We start from the raw sequence: 19,845 nt of genomic DNA, 5'->3' as shown, positions 1-19,845 counted from the left end.
CGGGGCCCCCAAAATGTATATATTTTGATAAAAGAAACTTCACAGTGTTCACCTCACTTAATTTTTAGATTTATTTATCATGTTAAATGTAAGCAGCTTGAGTTTGTTTATTGGTTTTTTTTTTAAGATTTTATTTATTTATTTAACACAGAGAGAGAGAGAGAGAGATCACAAGTAGGCAGAGAGAAGAGAGGGGGAAGCAGGCTTCCCGCTGAGCAGGGAGCCTGATGCGGGGCTCAATCCCAGGACCTTGAGATCATGACCTGAGCCAAAGGCAGAGGCTTAACCCACTGAGCCACCCAGGCACCCCAAGCAGTTTGGGTTTTGATTTTAATGTTATGGACATTTCAGCTTGTCTATTGCTATTGCATTGAGATTTTAAGGTAAATTAATCACTAGAAATTGTGTACATTTTTATTGTTTTCTTAATTTTCAGATGACCTTATCTAACATTTAAACTCGTTTATAGAACAACTGTAGATAGGAATTGCTAATACCTTTGTAATTTTGTTTTTGCTTTAAGAAAGCTACCTGTTTTGAGCAAGTGGGTGGCTCAGTCAGTTAAGCAACCAACTCTTGGTTTTGGCTCAGGTTGTGATTTCAGGGTCATGAGATTGAGTCCCATGTTGTATTCCATGCTTAGGGCAAAGTCTGCTTGGGGCTTGCTCTCTCCCTCTGGCCCTCCCCCCTGTACTTGCACGGTTTCTCTCTCTCAAATAAATAAATCCTTTTGTTTTTTTTTTTTTTAAGATTTTATTTATTTATTTATTTGACAGAGAGAGAGAGAGAGAGAGAGAGAGAGCAAGCGCAAGAGAGGGAACTCAAGCAGGAGGAGTGGGAGAGGGAGAAACAGGGAGCCCAAAGCAGGGCTTGTTCCCAGGACCCTGGGACCATGACCTAAGCCGAAGGCAGACGCTTAATGACTGAGCCATCCAGGTGCCTCTAAAATAAATAAATCTTAAAAAAGAGAGATTCTCTCCCTCTGCACCTCTCTCTCGCGCGCGTGCGCACACACACACACGCACTCTCTCAAAAATAAAAATAAAAAAACTAGCTGTTTTTGAAATACAATTTTTGAGATTTACATGCAGAACTAATTTGTCAGGATTTTCAGTCTTAGAGATTTTTTTTAAGATTTTACTTATTTATTTGACAGAGAGACATAGTTTTAGAGATTTTAATGTGTTAAAATCTCTAATCTTCAATGGGTTATGTAAGTCTCTACTATGAAGACTCTGTGTGTGTGTGTGTGTGTATTTGTGCTGTAATTGCGTAAAGTTTTTTACGTCTTCTCTTCCTAGGTATGCATTCCTCAGCAGCAACTGAGCTGTTTGTTACTGGATCTTTGCCAACCACTGGAACACTTCCACCCTCTGCCCTCTCTGCTTATCAGCATCCCACCACCTTCAGCAATAGGAACTTTGCTACCACCTCACCTTTGGTGCTTCAGGATTCATCTTTTAACACTACATCAAATGGAATTTTAAATCCTCATGACCCTTTGCTACAAATCAAGACTTCCCAGGGAACTGTTCCAACTGCTTTGGCATTTGAGCGCCTGGGCAGTTCTGCGTTGAGTAACAGCATACCACCTCAGTCTTCAACGTATCGCTCAGCTCAAGAGTCTGCACCCCATCTTTTACAACCTCAATTTAGTTTGTTGCCTTCAGCACTTGGGGGAGCCCAGCAAACTCCTCAAGCCTACAGCTCAGCTCTCTTTACTAGTTCTACTGCTGCCATTGAAAGAGCTCTTCTTCGAGAATGTAGTGTTATTAAACACCATCAGCGGCCTTCAGGTACCCAGTCTATTCAGGCACAACTGACTGGTTCACAGCATTCCTTACAGAGCTATCTATCAAATGCAAGTGTCGTTAATTTTCAGGAAACAAGCAGGCAGTCATCCTTATCCTGTAGCCCAATTGAAGATTCTACTCAGGTGAGCAATGGAGGACTACAGCAGAAGACCTCCCAGGTGTCAGTGGAACTTGCTCAGTCTTACTCATCTGCAATTCCATCATCAGGGTTTCCTCCTTCTACGAAAGGAAAAAGCTGTTCTACAAAACAACCACTAACATCAACTAAGACCCCCAAACCTCAAAGTATAATTCCTCCTGTGCAAACATTAAGCTATTCCAAACCTTTACATAATCAGAGTTCGGTAATATCAGGCCAAGCACAGATTTATTCTACAGCGCAGCTACCAAGCCTTTTATCAGTCAGTCAGTCCCAGAATTATGGTTTAGGACAGCCACACAATGTGCCATCTATTGTTCATTCACAGGTTTATAGGTCCAACAAAGTGGAGAAGTTGCCATCCTTATATAAAACATTGACTTTTTCTGGATCATCTCAGACTATAACTTCTGAAAATCAAACCCTTAACTATTCTTCTAATCAACAGGAAGTATTATCTTCAGTTACAAATGAGAACTACCCTGCTCAAACGAGAGATCTATCTTCAGTTAGTCAGTCTCAAAGTTATTCATCTAGTCATTCTCAGGGTTTGTCACCAGTCAGCCAGACACAGGTTAGTTATTCATCTCAGTCACAAGTGTTGTCAGTTGTTAGTCCCTCAGAAAGCTACGCTTCAGGGCAGTCCCTAACATTAACAGCCCCTTCTCTTTCTTATTCTTCCACCTCTCGGGCTCAAAATTTGTCAGATTCTAGCCCAACCCAGAATTATATTTCTATGCACTCTTCCCAGAATGCTCAGACTCAAGGGTCATCCTCTCCCCAGTCCCAAAAGTTTTTGCCTGCTGTCCAGTCATCATCTTTTGCGTCCTCCACTCACTGTCAGACATTACAGAACAACATACCTTCTCCTGATCCAAAGTCTTATGCTGAAAGAAAACTTGACTCAAATGTGTATACATCTTCAAAGCAAGAAGAGGATTTTCCAATGCAGGAGTTACAGGTATTACAGCCACAAGTATCTCTTGAGTCACCAACCCAAAGGCTATCAGATGGAGAAATTAATGTTCAGGAATCAGCTTATAAGGTGTCAAAGGCAGAGGACAGATATTCTCAGAGTGTAATCAGAAGTAATTCTCGTCTTGAGGATCAGGTTGTTGGGATTGCCCTACAGGGGTCAAAAAAAGAAGAAAGCATGGTTGGTTCAGTGACACAGCTTACCCAACAAATTGGCCAGGTCAGTGCAGCAGCCCTTGATATTAAGAAGGCAACTAATTTAATGCAAACTCCACAAATAAGATTAAATGCTAAAGACCTCAACCAGCAGCATCCTCTTATACACAAGGTACATGAAGCCAAGGTCCAGGAACAACATGATCAAATAATTAATGCTTCATCTCAGATTCAAATTCCAAATCATTCTTTAGGGCATGGCCATCAGGCATCTCTTCCCAATACACAGGTTCTTTTAGATTCTACCTGTGATCTACAGATTCTTCAGCAGTCAATACTGCAGGCAGGTTTAGGACAAGTTAAGGCATCTTTACAAGTACAGCGTGTTCAGAGTCCTCAACAGATAGTACATCCTTTCCTTCAGATGGATGGTCATATTATTCAGAGCAATGGTGATCATTCTCAGCAGCAACTCCATCCTCAAACTTCTGAAATCATGAAAATGGACCTCTCTGAGTCTTCAAAACCATTACAACAGCATCTAACAACAAAGGGCCATTTTAGTGAAACAAATCAACATGATTCAAAGAATCATTTTGTTTCTCTTGGATCAATATGTTTTCCAGAGGCAATGCTTCTCAGTGATGAGAGAAATATTTTATCAAATGTAGATGATATCTTAGCAGCTACAGCAGCAGCTTGTGGGGTTACTCCCTCTGATTTTTCCAAGTCAACTTCAAATGAAACCATTCCAGCAGTTGAAGATGGTGATTCTAAATCTCATTTTCAGCAGTCGTTAGATGTTGGGCATGTGACTTCAGATTTTAACTCTGTAACAGCTGTGGTAGGAAAGCCACAGAATATAAATGATATTTCCTTAAATGGAAATCAGGTCGCTGTAAACCTTTCACCAGTACCCACCCTCCAATCAAAAATGACTCTCGATCAACAGCATATTGAGACTGTTCAAAATAAAGCATCTAAAGTAATTTCACCAGTGGTTGGATCAAGTCATGAAGCCCAGGAGCAAAGTTCTGGCTCATTCAAGAAACAGTCTGCTACCAATCATGAATCCGAAGAGGATAGCGAAGTTCCTATCGATAATACATTAACTAATAACAGAAGCCAAGAGTTTGTTTCTAGTAGGAGTATAAGTGGAGAGAGTGCTGCATCAGAGAATGAGCTCACCGTAGCAGGTGATGACAGCGGTGGATCGGTGAACCCAGCCAGAAGTGCACTTGCACTGTTGGCCATAGCCCCACCTGGGGAGGCCATTGGTGTCAAGATTGAAGAAGAAAACCAAGACTTAATGCATTTTCACCTGCAGAAGAAAAAACCCGGAAAGGGACAAATGAAAGAGGAAGACAACAGTAATCAGAAACAGCCGAAAAGAACTGCCCAGGGCAAACGCCAGAATCCAAGGGGAACAGATGTGTATTTGCCCTATACCCCTCCTTCCTCAGAAAGCTGTCACGATGGTTATCAGCACCAAGAAAAAATGAGACAGAAGATCAAAGAAGTAGAGGAAAGACAGCCAGAAGTCAAAACAGGATTCATTGCCTCTTTCTTAGATTTTCTGAAATCCGGGCCCAAGCAGCAGTTTTCCACTCTTGCCGTCCGAATGCCCAACAGGACTAGACGACCAGGGACCCAGACTGTTCGTACACTGTGTCCCCCACTGCCTCCAAAGGCTTCTTCTACGACACCCACACCTTTGGTGTCTGAAACTGGGGGTAACAGTCCATCGGAAAAAGTTGATAATGAACATAAAAACTTGGACCATTTATCTTCATTTTCTTCTGATGAAGAAGATCCTGGAGCATGCAGTCATGATATTTATAAAAACGCCTCTACTACCTTAGCTACGGATGCTACTTCTGACAAAAAGAAGAAAACAGGTAAAGTTTTAAATTTTAGGTTCATAATTAGGGTTTTCCGCTGTTTTTATGCTAATAGACTGGGTTTGAAGCCTTCTTACCTTGAAGCAGATCTGTAAGATTTTCAGGACAAAATGCATAGGTGGGTGTTTCAAGTACTTATTTTTTTTAAATGCTCTTTCCCTATAGGAAAGCTTTGGGTGTTAGGTTGAAAACTTCTGGTTTTTTTTACTTTCTACCACATGGCACATAAGTTACAGAGTTTGTATCCAGACTTCTCTAATCTGAGACTTCTCGTGGTGGCTTATGGATGTGAGGCATTGTATTGGGGATCCTGGCATGTTTTCTTGGTATGTCAGTTTTACCTGAAGATTAGCATTTTACTTTTAAACATGGTTATCTTATGTGTACCATGCACATGAGTATAATTAAGATAAAATTTTAAAAAAAAGATAAAATTTTTAAGTTTTGTTTAGGCTTCCGATTGTGTCTCCAGATCTTTGGGTACGTGTTTCACTTTACTCTGTAGTTAAGGGAACACTTGGAGGAACTGTTTAAAGAAGCATTGCCTCAGGTCAGCTCTTTTAAGGAACGTTCTAAAGGAAAAGATTTATGACAGTAAAACAGCCATGACCTCTGTGCGAGGACCCAGTAGCAATGTTAGGAGATATGCACTGTTACCTCCAATACATAGATGGGAGAGCCGAGAGTACATGAACTGTGCAGGTCCACACAGCTAGTAAGTGACGGAGCTGGAGTCCACACTCGGGTTTGTGTGGTTGTAGAGCCTGTATTCCTGCCTCGCTCTTTTGTGTAAGTCAAGTGGGGCTTTAAAAGTTAAACCTCGTTTTGTGATGTACTTCTAGCTTCTCTCTGGACTCAAGACTACCCTTAACTACTGAGGTGATCGGAAACAACTGGTATTCCAAATAATCTATTAGCATAAACGTCTGTTAATACATTTCTAAAGAATTCTCATTTTGTTATATAGGAAAATTAGTATAATGGAAAGTCAGTGTTAGAGTCAAAGACGTTATGGATATGGCTGATCCTGGTAAGGTTTTATACTCCTCTTTCCACAATGCAGGGCGCTTTGCAATCACTATTCCACTCTTCCATTTGTAGAACAAAGCTTTTGTAATTTCTGTTTTAAAATAGGAATCTAAGACTATTTTCTTCCCAACAAGTGTTACTGCTTCATCTGTAGTTAAAATCATTACTGTCAACCCAGTTCTTACTCTGAGGTCTTTGAAGTTCTCTCGCTGCCATCCCCGCTGCTGCCTTCTGTGGAAGAACTCATCTCTTGCTTCTCGTTAGAATCCTTCACACCACACTCAGTGCTTCTGGGGGGAAACATTAAAATGATACGTAAAACTTCTCCCTTCCCATATTTTATTTTCTGGTTCCACTCTTTCCACTTTTCCTCTTCTGTAACAACTGAATTTCTCACTGTTCCTGGGACCTGTAAGCCTGATTTCACAGTTGTCTTTAGGCAGGTTTTTCTCTAGCTAGAATGCCCTCTCAAATTTTCTTCAGCCCAGCAGACACTGTTATCTTTGAAGACCATCTTCAAAGTCACTTTGTGGAAGTTACCCCAGGCAGAATTAGTGCTCATATCCTCTAAACACAGCCCTCAAATATCTCTGAAAGGCAAATTTAAATTTTAATTGCCACAAGGTCTAATTTACCCATTTTTCCTTTTTTTGATTTGTGCTTGTGTCCTGAGAAGTCTTTGCCTAACCCATGGTTACAAAAATGTTCCGTTGTTTTCTAGAAGTTTTTACTTTTGCATTTTACATTTCGGTCTATGATCTCCACCACCCCCCTTTTTTAAAGTAAGCTCTGGGGGCGCCTGGGTGGCTCAGTCGTTAAGCGTCTGCCTTCGGCTCAGGTCATGATCCCAGGGTCCTGGGATCGAACCCCACATCCGGCTCTCTGCTGCGCAGGGAGCCAGCTTCTCCATCTCCCACTCCCTCTGCTGTGTTCCCTCTCTCGCTGTGTCTCTCTCTGTCAAATAAATAAAAATAAAAATCTTTTAAAAAAATTTAAAAAAAAAAAGTAAGCTCTGCACCCAGAGATATGTGTTGAAGTTAATTTTTTGGCATGTAGAAGTCTAGGTTTTCCAGCACCATTTGTTGAAAAGAGTCCTTTCTCCTTTTATTGTCTTTGCATCTTTGACAAAAATCAGTTGGCCATGTTTGTATGAATTTGTTTCTGGATTCTCAGTTCTGTTACATTGGACTTTGTGTTTATGCTTTCAGAAATACCACACTGTTTTAATTGCTGTAGCTTTACAGTATGTCTTGCAACAGGGTAGTTGTGAGTCCTCCAAGTCTGTTCTTTTTCAGAATTGTTTTACCTATTCTAATTCCTTTCCTTTTCCATATAAGTTTTCAAATCAGCTGTCAGTATTTACCATAAAAGAAAAAAATATTCCGCTGGAATTATTACTTTGATTTCTTTGAATCTGTAGCAATTTGAGGAAAACTGAACTGTTCACAATGTACTGAGTTTTAATAATTCATGAACATATTTGATTTCTTTCATTAGTCTTTTATAGTTTGGGACAAATAGATCCTACATGTGGTGTATAGTTAGGGAAATAGATCCTAAATATTTTTGGTGCTACTTATTGTGAATTATACTTTTAAAAGTTTTCAAATTCCAGTTACTTATTGGTAGATTATAAAAATACAGTTGTTTTGTTTTGTTTTTGGTATGTTGACCTTGCAGATCTATACAATTCATTTATTCTAGGGAGCTTTTTTTTAGATTCCTAAGAATTTTTTTTTTTTTTTTTTAGATTTTATTTATTTATTTGACAGACAGAGATCACAAGTAGGCAGAGAGGCAGGCAGAGAGGGGGAGGGGAGGCAGGCTCCCTGCCCAGCAGAGAGCCCGATGCAGGGCTCGATCCCAGGATCCTGAGATCATGACCTGAGCCGTAGGCAGAGGCTTTAACCCACTGAGCCACCCAGGCGCCCCCCTAAGAATTTTTTAATGTAGGCAATTATATCATCTACAAATAAAGACAGTTTTATTCTTTTCCAATCTTACATCTTTTTCATTCCTATCTTAAAACACAGGAATTGGGACGCCTGGGTGGCTCAGTTGGTTAAGCGGCTGCCTTCGGCTCAGGTCATGATCCCAGCGTCCTGGGATCGAGTCCCACATCGGGCTCCTTGCTCTGCAGGGAGCCTGCTTCTCCCTCTGCCACTCTGTCTGCCTGTGCTCACTCTCTCTCTCTCTCTGACAAATAAATAAATAAATAAATAAATAAAAAAAAAACACACAGGAATTAACACTCCTATACAGTTGTTTATGAAAGTGTTGAGTGCTGACTTCCTGTACATGTTCTTGATCTTTGGAGGAAAGATATCACCCTTTTGCAATTGATTATGATCTTAACTGTAGGTTTTTTGTAGATTTCTTATCACATTAAAGAAATTCTTTACATTTCCTAGTTTGCTTACAGTTTTTATGATGAACAGAGGTTGAATTTTGCCAAATGCTTTTTCTTCATCTGTTGAAATGATTGTGTAGTTTTCTTATTTAGTCTTTCAATATGGTGAATTACACTGACTGATTTTCAAATATATTCATGGCATTCCCAGGATCAACCCCAACAGCTGTGATATATTGTCTTTTTTTTTTTAATACATTAATGAATTCAGTTTTCTAATTTTTTTGCATCCATCTTTGCAGTGGATATTGGTCTATAGCTTTCCTTTTGTAATGCCTTTGTCAGATTTTGGTGTCTGGTTATTGCTGACCTCATAAATAAATTGGGGGCTGTCCCCTTCTTTTCTCTTTTCTGCAAGAGATTAGGTAGTACAATTTCTTCCCACAGATGTTTGACTGAATTTGTTGGTGAAACCATCTGGACCTGGAGTTTTCATTGTCAGAAAGTTTTTTGCTATGGACTCAGTTTCTTTGATAATGAAACTATTCACCTTGTCTGTTTCTTCTTGACTGTGTTTTGGTAGTTTGTATCTTTGAAGAAATTGGTCTATTTTATCTGAGTTGTTCAATTTGTGGGTATAGAGTTGTTGGTAGCATTTCCTCACGTTGGTAATTTGTGTCTTCTCTGTTGTGGTCAGTCTGGGTAGACGTTAATTGATGTTATTGATTCTTTTTCTCCTTGGTTGGCAATTTCATTGATTTTTGCTGTTCTCATTATTTCCGTTTTCCTGCTTGATTTAGGTTTGTTACGCTCTATTTTTTTAGTTTCTTGTGGTAGAAGCCTAACTTGTTAATTTGAGACCCTCTTCTTTTCTGCTATAAGCATTTAATGTTATAAAGCTCTCTCTAAACCCTTCCTCAGCTGTGTCCCACAAATTTTATTTTTATTATTTATTATTTTTATTTTCTTTCAGTACTCTCTGATACTTCCTCTTTGGTCCATGAGTTATTATATTTTCGAATATTTGGATATTTTCCAGATATCTTTCCTTAATTGATTTCTTCTTTGTGTAATTTCAGTTCTCTTACATTTGTTAGGGTTAGCTCTATGACCCAGAATATGCTTGATCTTGATTAATATTCCATGTGTACTTTAAAAGAACATATATTCTGGTGGTTTTAATTACATTTAATGTGTAATTATTGATATAGCTACATCTTCCATTTTATTGTTTTCTGGTTTCCCCCTTTTCTTTGTTTCCTCTTTCCTATTTTTCTAAAACACGTTATTTGAACTTCAGGTATTTCATTTTTAAATTTATCTCTACCTTTTCTGACTGTGTCTTTTTGTACTATTCTTCTAGCAATTGACCTAATGATTACCATTCACTTAAAATCAGTATTTTTATGATTTCAAGTAAAATTCCAAAGCCAAACAACCATACAGGTCCCTTTACCCTTGCCCTTATATTACACATATTTGTCCTGTATATTACATCTACATATATTGAAAGCCCTAAAGAAGGAATGATTTTGCTTTCAAAAGTCAAATATACTTTAAATAACTTAGGAGGAAAAAAGCCTATTATATTTACGTAGGTTTCTATAATTTCTGTTGTAGTTCCTTTATTCCTGATGTTCCAGGTTTCCCTCTGGTATCATTTCCCGTCAGCCCGAAAAACTTTTCCTTTTCCAAGGATTTTCTTTTTCTTTGGTTTTCAGCAATGTAATTGTTTATCTCAGTAGGGTTTTTCCTTTTTGGAGTTCACTGAACTTCTTGAATCTGTAAAATGTATGTCTTTTACCAAGTTTGAAGTTTGGGGACATTATTTTTTCTGTACCAACCTTTCTCCTTATGGGACTCCAGTGACACAAATGTAAAACTTTTTGATAGTGTTCCTCCGGTTTTGTTCATTTTTTTCAATCTTTTCCCCTCTGTTCTTCAGAGTGTATAACTTTTATTGGCTTACCTTAAAGTTCATTGGTTTTTCAACCTTCTTGGCTCTGTTAATTGGTCCTGTCCAGTGAATTTTTTATTTCAGGTATTTTTTCAATTATAGAATTTGTCTTTGGTTCTTTTTTCTAGTTTCCTCTTTCTCTATGGAGAACTTACATACTTCCACTCATTTTAAAAGTATGTCAACCCTACTTCATGGAGCATATTTATAACAGCTGCTTCAAGACCTTGATAATTCCAACATCGGAGTCATGTTAAGAGTGGCTCTGGTTTCCCTTTAAGAATTGGTCACATTTTTTCTGGTTCTTTGTATATTGAGCAATTTTGAATTGTATCCTGGACATTTTGAGTACTATACTGTGAGACTCTGGGTTCTGTTAAAATCCTCTGGAGAATGTTGATTTGTGTTGTTTTAGCAGGCAGTCAGACTACAAATTCTGTCTCATTTTTGAGTGGTCGTTCCATTGTTGGTTCAGTTTTCAAAGCCTTTCTCTGCTGCTTTGGATCTATCTCAGCAATTAGTCTGGAACTTGAGTGATGGGTAGACTTGGTTATAGTTTAGATCTCAAACCCTTCATTATGCTAGTTTGGATCTACTCTACATAAGTGCAGTTTAAGCATGAAACTGAGATTTGTATGTGTTCATATACAGAATTAGCAGATACTGCTCTCCAGCTCTTTCCTCCCTGGGAATTTTCCATACTACCCAGCTCCCTAGGTTCCCTTTCCTTAGGCATTTGGCTAGAAAGCTGGCATTTTTCTTGGAGCTTCTGGTGCTTTGATACAATTTTTGCAAGTGGGGCTTAAGGCAATACAGCTGTAGAAGAAAAAAAATAGGGAGTCCCCCTAGATCCTCCCCCAGCTTTATTGAGATATAATTGACTATATAACTATTTATAAACTCTTCATGCCATAGTGACCCTGTTTCCAGGTTCCTCTGGAATGCCAAAAAGGCAGGCATTCTGCCAGGGTTTAAGATGTCTGGTTCACCGCCATGGCATTGCAGCTTTGTGACCTGGGTTGCTGGTAGGGTAGGTCTGGGAGAGAGAAAAGAGAAGGGAATGGCATTTGCCCCCCCACATTCTTCACCTTGAATGGGGCTCTTCTCTGTACTCTTCTGTCTAGAAAAACAGATTTTCTTGGAGTTTTTGTTGTTTGTGCCCTGTGTAGTTCTAAATCAGGGGTCACCCTCTGGGTCAATGCTAGGTGATAAGAGTGGAAAGAAATAAGAAACATCTCCATATAAAGATTGCTATTTAAATTTGTGCTTACCTCTCCAATCTATCTGCTTTATTAACTTTCCAGACTCTTCAGGTAGTCGCATTTTTTATTTTGTTCATTTTTTTATTTTATTTTATTTTATTTTGTTTATTTGTAATACATGAGTGATAATAGGCTCTAGAGGGCTTACTTCATCTTGCTTGGCACAGAAGCCATGAATTTTTAAAAATTCATTGTTTTATCAATGTACTGTCGTGATTTCTGATGCTCAAATTGTCCTGTAATGGGCAAGTAGGAGTCTCTCCAATGTTTTGTTTTTTGTTTTTTGTTTTTTTTTAAAGATTTATTTATTTATTTATTTGTCAGAGAGAGAGAGAGAGAGAGAGCGCGCGAGAGTGAGCACAGGCAGACAGAGTGGCAAACAGAGACAGAGAGAGAAGGCTCCCTGCCGCGCAAGGAGCCCGATGTGGGACTCGATCCCAGGACGCTGGGATCATGACCTGAGCCGAAGGCAGCTGCTTAACCAACTGAGCCACCCAGGCATCCCTGTTTTGGTAGTTTTATTGTGATACATTGAATTCATTAATTTTTTTAAATTATTTATTTATTTATTGGAGAGAGAGAGAGAGAGAGAGAGAGAGCGAGCGCACAGGCAGACTGGCAAGCAGAGGCAGAGGGTAAAACAGGCTCCCCGCCGAGCAAGGAGCCCGATGCGGGACTTGATCCCAGGACGCTGGGATCATGACCTGAGCCGAAAGCAGCCGCTTAACCGACTGAGCCACCCAGGCGTCCCTTGAATTCATTAATTTTAAGAGAAAATCTATCTTTACAGTATTGTCTTCTCATCCACTTATAGAATATATTATTTTTTTACTTATTCAGATCTTATACTATGTATTTTCGTATTATATCATTTTTCTCTACATAGATGTTATAGTTTCTGCAGTTTTTTAACTACAGTTTTCCCCTCATTGTCTTCGTAGCAATTACTGATGGTGGTGTATGGCAATTACTTATTTTTATATCTCCATTTTGGTTTTGGCATTTTGGGGGGTTTTTATTTTAACAGTGTTTCCACCTGCATTTCTTGCATTTTTAGGTAGACATTTATGGCTTGTAAAAATAATGGGAATTTTTGGGGGCCTGGGTGGCTCAGTGGGTTAAGCCTCTGCCTTCAGCTCAGGTCATGATCTCAGGGTCCTGGGATTGAGCCCCACATCAGGCTCTCTGCTCAGCGGGGAGCCTGCTTCCCCACCCCCCGCCCCGCCTGCCTCTCTGCCTATTTGTGATCTCTGTCAAATAAATCAATAAAAATCTTTTAAAAAAAATAATGGGAGTTTTATCTCTCTCTCTCTCTCTTTTTTTTTTTTTTTTTTTTTTTGATTATTTTACTTGGGCTCAGCCTGTGCTTTAACCCACCGAGCCACCCAGGCGCCTCAGCCTCTGCTTAATAGTAGCAGTGAGAGCAAGCGTCCCGATGTCCTCCTTGGTATGAAATAGAATATGCAGTGTTTGACTATGAATTATATTTGTTGTCAGTTTCTAGTACCGTATACTCTTTAAGAAAATTTCCTTCTGTTTTGAAGTTCTTACTTTTTTAAATTTAAAGTGGATATTGAATTTTGTCAGATGCTTTTTTGAGCTTCTGATAAACCTGCTTTTCCACATTAATCTATTATTTGATTTTTTTTTAATTTACCTATTTATTTTAGAGAAAGAGAGCCTGCATGCAAGCTGGGGAGGGGCAGAGGGAGAGAGAGACTCTCAAGCTGACTCCGCATGGAGCACAGAGCCCGTGGAGGGGGTGGAGGGGCGCCATCTCATAACCCTGAGATAAGGACCTGAGCCAAAACCAAGAGTCTCTCTTAAGCTATTAAACCACCCAGGCACCCCAGTCTTTTATTTGACTTCTTAATGTTGAACCTTTCTAAGAAAAGTCTACCATGAGTTCTCCTTGGTCATGATTAATTATTTTAATCCATTGCAAGATTTAAATTGCTACTGTTTTATTTGGGATTTTTATACCTAGTTTCATAAATGAGACTATTGCTGATAGTGATTTTTGTCTTGATCTTTTGTTGTTGTTTTTTTTTTTTTTGGTTTTGGTTTTGTCTTAATCTTGTTTACTTTTATATTCAGCAATATGCTGGTTTTATACACTGAATTGGGAAAATTTCTATATTTGTCTAAGCTATGAAAAAGTTTACCACATAAAATAGGGATTTAGTAGAACTTTCTAAGAATATGTCTGGGACTTTGCAGTTTTTTCCTGAGGTAGTTTAATCTATCTGAATCAATTTTTTAAAAGGTATATTTTCTAGTAAAATCATCCCTTTCATTTAAATTTTTTAATCTGTTGTTATAAAGTTGTACATAGCATTCTAAGTTTTTAGTCTCCCCTTTTTCTGTAGTTATGTTCTCTTTCTTGCTCCAAATGTGTTTGAATCTTTTTCCTTACCGTTCTGTGAAAAGTTGGCCTATTTAATGGTTCTTTTCAAAGAACCAGTGTACTTTTTTTAACTCCTATTTTCATTTTTTTAACTCAATTTTTCTTAATTTCTCTAATCAGTTCTTTTTCCCTATCTTCCTAGGTTCAGTTTAATGTTTTCTCTCTGGCTTCTTGAGTTTAATACTTAAGTTTATTTTTATATATCCTTGCTTTTTAATGAATGGCATTAAAGTATAAGTTTTCTTCATTGTACCTGGGCTTTATCTATGCCTCTAGTTTCAATTTGTAATGCTCTTACTGTCCTTTCTAAATGGTTTGTCATTTCAGTTTTGATTTCCTTTTTAACCCAAGAGTTATTAAGAAAAAGTAGGGTTTTACCTGTTTCCTGGTAGGTTTCTGGTTTTGATGGTGGTGATAGTGGTATTCTTTTATTACTAATTTATGACCCTACTGTATTTTGGTCAAGGGAATGCTTAAATAATGCCTGCTTTTGAAAATCTATGAAAATTTTTTAGTGCCTTGGTAAATGGTCAATTTGTATAAATATTCCATGAATACCAAGTGCTAGCAGATTTTATTTGGTAATGCTGTTCAAATCCTTTGTATCTCTTTGGTTTTTGTTTAATGTAATAAATGACATTAGGTTATGTAAGAAAATGTATATGTGTATGTTGGAGGTAAATGACAGGTCTAGAATTTGCCTTAAACTGTCCCAGCAAATATAAAAGGGGTTGATGGACAGATAAAAGTATACCAAATGTTTGTAGCTGTTATAGCTGGGTTATGGTATTTGAGGGTTTGTATTCTCTACTTTTATGTATATTTGAAATTATTAATAATAAACAGTTTTTAAAATCCTCCCTATCCTTATTTGTTTTTAGATTGCTTGATCTGTTGATTCCTGAAAAAGGTGTGTTAAAGTTTCGAAATATGTTTGATTGTTTTTCTAATACTGTTTACTTGATATGTTATGAACCCACATGATTAGGTACATAAAATTTTACTAAGTTCAATTTCCTTTCTGTAAAATCTCTTCTTACTAATTTAATTTCCCACTTCTGTTTTTAATATTACCATACTAATTTTATTGTTAACTGTTTTGGTATATTTTTCCATATCTCTGCTTTCTTTCTTTCAGAATTTTTTTTTCTTGTGAATTATCACTACTCTATAGAAATATAGAACATGTAAGAAAAACACACATAAAATTCCCGTAAAATGTGAAAATGCAAACCTTACTTAAGCCGTATACCTTGACCACCAAAATAGAGCAATTTTATAAGATAATAGTTGAAAGGGGAAAAAGGGACAAAGAAATTTTTAAAACTGCTAAATAACTCAAGTTTTAAAAGGAAACCAAAACTGGAATGATAAGCCACTTAGAAAGGACAGTGGAACATTTACATTTCAAAACCAATGGGATGCTCCAAAAGTGTAGAACAAAGAAGAAAATTTATAGTGTTAAATGCTACTCCTTAGAGAACAAGAAAGTACAAAAATAAATTGAATATTAAATTAACCCAACTTAAAACCACTAGAACTAACCATATCTGAGTTGCTTTTCTTTTATAAATTTACCACCCATATATACATCCCTCAGCACTATCTAGACTTTTTTTTTTGAAGTATAGTTGACATTGAAGGTTATGTTAGTTTCCAGGGTGCAACTTACTGATTCAACAACATATACTTCTTGATCTTTCACCGTATGACTTTGTTAAAATATTATTGACCGTATTCCCTCTGCAGTAGTTTTTGTCTCTGACTTATTTTATAACTGAAATTTATACCTCTTAATAACCCTTATGTCTATACTATATTATACTATACTATGCTGTACTATACCTGAACACTGTACTTTTGTTTGGCTTATTTTAAAGCTTCATAAAAAGGGCATTGTACAATATTGATACATTTTTCCTCTACTAATTTGAAAGTTATACATTCTTTTTAAAAAATATATTTGGTTAGCTTTTTATTATGAGCATTTTCAAATATGAACAAAAAGATTCTTAGAATTAAACCAATTTATGTATCACTCAGTTTTAATAATCATTGATACATGGTCAGTTTTGTTTCATTCCTATCTTTATCTATTCTCCCAACCCCTGATTATTTTGATGAAATATTTCTCTTCTTTTCCTGGTTATAATAGGAATTTCAGTGTTTTCTGCTTCTCAAAATCTGTTAATAATCTTAACTCTCCTCCTGGATAATAAGACTTTTGTACACTAGAACTCTTTCAACAATGTAGTTTTCAGAATATAAGTTTTGCACTTCTTTTCTAAAATATTTTCTTCTTTTTGATGCTGTTATTAATGGAATGTGTTCCTAAATTAATTTCTGGATGGTTCATTGTAAGTATATAGAAATGCAGTTGGGGGCATCTGGCTGGCTCAGTAGGTAGAACCTGCGACTCTTGATCCTTTCGCTGTAAGTTCAAGCCAGGTTGCATGTACAGCTTGCTTAAAAAAAAAAAATACGATTGATTTTTATATATTGATCTTGTATCCTGAAAACTTGTTGAATTTACTTAGTAATTCTAGTAGGTTTTTTTTAGGCGATTCCTTAGGCTTTTCTGTATACAAGATCATGTCATCTGCAAATATTGTTTTATTTCTTCAGACATCTTTCTGAGGGGAAAACATCTCGTTTTTTACCTTTAAGTATGATGTCAGGGTTTTTTTTTTTGTAGATGCCCTTTATCAGGTTGAAGAAGTTCCGTTCTGTTTTTAGCTTGTTGAGTGTTTTTATCACAAGTGTTTAAATTCATGATGTTGAATTTTGCCAAATGCTCTTTCTTTTCATCTAGTAAGGTGATCCTGTGGTTTTTGTCTTTTGTTCATAACATGGTCATTGATTGCTGTTTAAGTATGCATTTCTAGGATAAAACCACTTGGTCATGATGTGTAGTTCTTTTTATATGTTGTTTGATTTGCTTATGTTTTTGAAGATTTTTGTGTTTATATTCATAAGAGATAATGGTCCTATGGTTTTTCATGGTGTTTTTGTCAGGTTTAACTATTGGAATAATATTTAGTCCTATAAAATGAGTGCTTACTCCTGTTTTTTTTAAGCTTATGACGGATTAGTATTCATTCTTATTTAACTCTTGGTAGAATCTACTGATGAACTCATGTGGGCCTGTGCTTATCTTTGTGGGATACTTTTTAATTGCTTTTATTCTCTGTACTTATTGGTCTATTCAGATGTTCTATTTCTTCTGGAGATTTTTTCAGTGGTTTTCATCTTTCTAGGAATTTGTCCATGTCATCTAAGTTGTTTGTTAGCATACAGTTTTTCATATTATTTTATAATCCTTTTTATTTCAATAGCTCTTAAGGCTTTTTCAAAGTATGCTGGGTATTGTTTTCCCTTCCTTCATCAGATTGGCTTTTCTTCTACGAATTCTTCACAGCTTTGGTCAGCTGACCCTTAATTATCTTGCATCACTTTTGTGTCGCTACTTAAAATACCTTTGTGCTACTTAATGGACTTAGGGGAAAGTGTAGCTTGATGGAGGCTCAGTCTGATTGTCATCCAGATGTAATTCCATCACTTTGATTCTTGGAAATTAACAGCCATTCTTTAATTTCTTATTGTAGTATTCATTGTGTCAATTTGATGGTAAAAGCAATCAAGTCTTTCTTTTTAAACTGTTCAGATTTTACTCAGAACAAATGAATGTTTATCTGTATTACTGATTTGCATTTGCTTGATCTAGTTTCAGAAGCCCTGCGGGTGGCAACTACTAGCCCAACTGCCAATACTACTGGTACTTCTACTACATCCTCCACCACTGTGGGTGCAGTTAAGCAAGAACCTCCCTGCTCTACTTCATCTGCAGTAAATACCCTGGAAAATGTAAACTCTACAGAACCCCCAAAGCCCTGCGAACTTGATGGTCTTCCTTCAGACCAGTTTGCAAAAGGACAGGACACTGTTGCCATAGAAGGTTTTACAGATGAGGAAAACACAGAAAGTGGAGGGGAAGGCCAGTACAGAGAGCGTGATGAATTTGTGGTGAAGATAGAAGACATAGAGACTTTTAAGGTGATTTGAATGTTCACAGGTATATTCAAGGTCATAGTTTAGTGGGTGTGTCCTTATGTAATAACCCTTCATAATGACTTTAGTAGTAAGATCTAGCTTGAATTGCAAAAAGTTATATTTTGATAGTTATTCTAAGTTATAATTGTTAAATAATAAAATCAAACTAGCAGATATTTTGAAAAAGAAAGCAGTTTAAAATAATTTTGACTTCTATCTGAGTGTTAGGTATTTCTGACTAGTCATTATACTGCATTTAGGAACTAGTAATTAGAGCTGTTTTGAAATGTTAATTTTGTTCAAGGCTCCCAACTCATTGTATTGTTAGGAGTTTGGAGAAAATGAATTTTTCATTTAAGAGTTTAAAGAAAATAAGAGAAATATGATGTAAACATAGAATTGACATATTTTCATAATTGCAAATTGTAGAATCGTAGGTAGAATGTCAAATTTCATACTGGAAAACTTAAGACATTTTAAAAAATAGGTTTCAGAAACCTATTTGGGGGGGCTTGGGGTTTTGTTTGCTTGCTTTTGATTTTTTAATTAGGGCAGAGAGGAATGGCATTAAAAAGTATAAATGAGGAACATAACCTTCAAATTACCTATATGCCTTCCATTCACAATTAACTACTGTTAATATTTTAGCATATTTGTTTCTGGTCTTTTTGAATACATACATACTCTAAAAATTGTGTCAATTTATGTATGACTATCATTAGAAAACTTTCCAACAGTTACACAAAAGAGTAATTGGCTACTGTGCATGTTGGTGTCCTCCCTGTTTCTGGAAGAATTTTAGCAGAGACTGAATAGCAAGCTTATAAGAATTGTTGCAAAAGTTCAGGTAGGTAAAAAACAAAAGTTTAGCTAGATAGGTCTTTAATTTTCCTTTCAGCTCTAAGATTCTATAAATCTAGAATTTGTTGTCAGTTTATATAAATATAATTAATTCTGCATATTACAGGAGGCTTTAAAAACAGGAAAAGAACCCCCAGCTATTTGGAAAGTACAAAAAGCTTTATTACAGAAATTTGTTCCTGAAATTCGAGATGGACAAAGAGAATTTGCTGCTACCAATAGTGTAAGTAGAGTGCTTGTTTATATTCATCTTCCTGGTTTTTTTGACAGCATCGTGATCCTAGGAAAATACAGAATGATTTAAATTTAAAAGTAATTTATATTGAACATTTCTGATAATAGCATAAAATTTGGTATATGATAGTCTGATATCAGTATGTAAATCCTGGCTTTTTAAATTATTATTATTAGTCTATGAAGAGTTCATATGGACTCAGAGGCTTTATATTGATTATTCTGCCAGTCAAACATCCTGATTTTACCAGAAGACTTACAGAAATGATTCTTTCGTACTTAATGTAGTTACTTAATAGCATCGAGTAAGTAACATCTGGTAATTAGCCAAATGAGATTGCGTCTGTGTATGGGTTTGCAGTTAAGAATAAGCCTGAAGTCATTTTTATTGAGGGTGAAAAGTAGCCTGGCCAGAGCTGCATTTGAAAAACTTAGAGGATAGCAACATAATAGTGAAGCCAACAAATTTTTATGTTCAGAATGTTTAAGTATGTAATTCAGAGTGTTTCTTTCCTTAGTACCTTGGGTATTTTGGAGAGGCAAAGAGTAAATACAAAAAGATATACGTGAAGTTCATTGAAAACACAAACAAAAAGGAGTATGTCAGAGTGTGTTCCAAAAAGCCACGAAGTAAGCCTTCACAAACTATCAGGTATTTATTTTTGTATGTAATATAGTATGTAGCAATTATTGGAAGACTTATTTTTGGC

The 19,845-nt window shown here is 36.7% G+C and overlaps 1 protein-coding gene across 3 annotated transcripts in view; it reads left to right on the top strand.

The window, feature by feature from the left end:
- QSER1 (glutamine and serine rich 1) overlaps positions 1 to 19,845 on the top strand; it is a gene marked incomplete at its 5' end in the record, with an annotated part of 97,561 nt that overhangs the window by 35,056 nt on the left and 42,660 nt on the right. For all 3 annotated transcript variants that reach the window (XM_080815790.1, XM_080815789.1, XM_080815791.1), the window contains 4 exons: positions 1,302 to 4,982; positions 17,715 to 18,043; positions 19,008 to 19,124; positions 19,654 to 19,787. In XM_080815790.1, the coding sequence (XP_080671916.1) occupies positions 1,302 to 4,982; positions 17,715 to 18,043; positions 19,008 to 19,124; positions 19,654 to 19,787 (4,261 nt within the window). The remainder of the gene's footprint in view (positions 1 to 1,301; positions 4,983 to 17,714; positions 18,044 to 19,007; positions 19,125 to 19,653; positions 19,788 to 19,845) is intronic.

This window comes from Martes martes, assembly GCF_963455335.1.
Source record: "Martes martes genome assembly, chromosome: 10".
NCBI lineage: Eukaryota > Metazoa > Chordata > Mammalia > Carnivora > Mustelidae > Martes > Martes martes.
The sequence above is the reverse complement of the archived record's forward strand: the minus strand, read 5'-3'. Positions and strand labels throughout refer to the sequence as shown.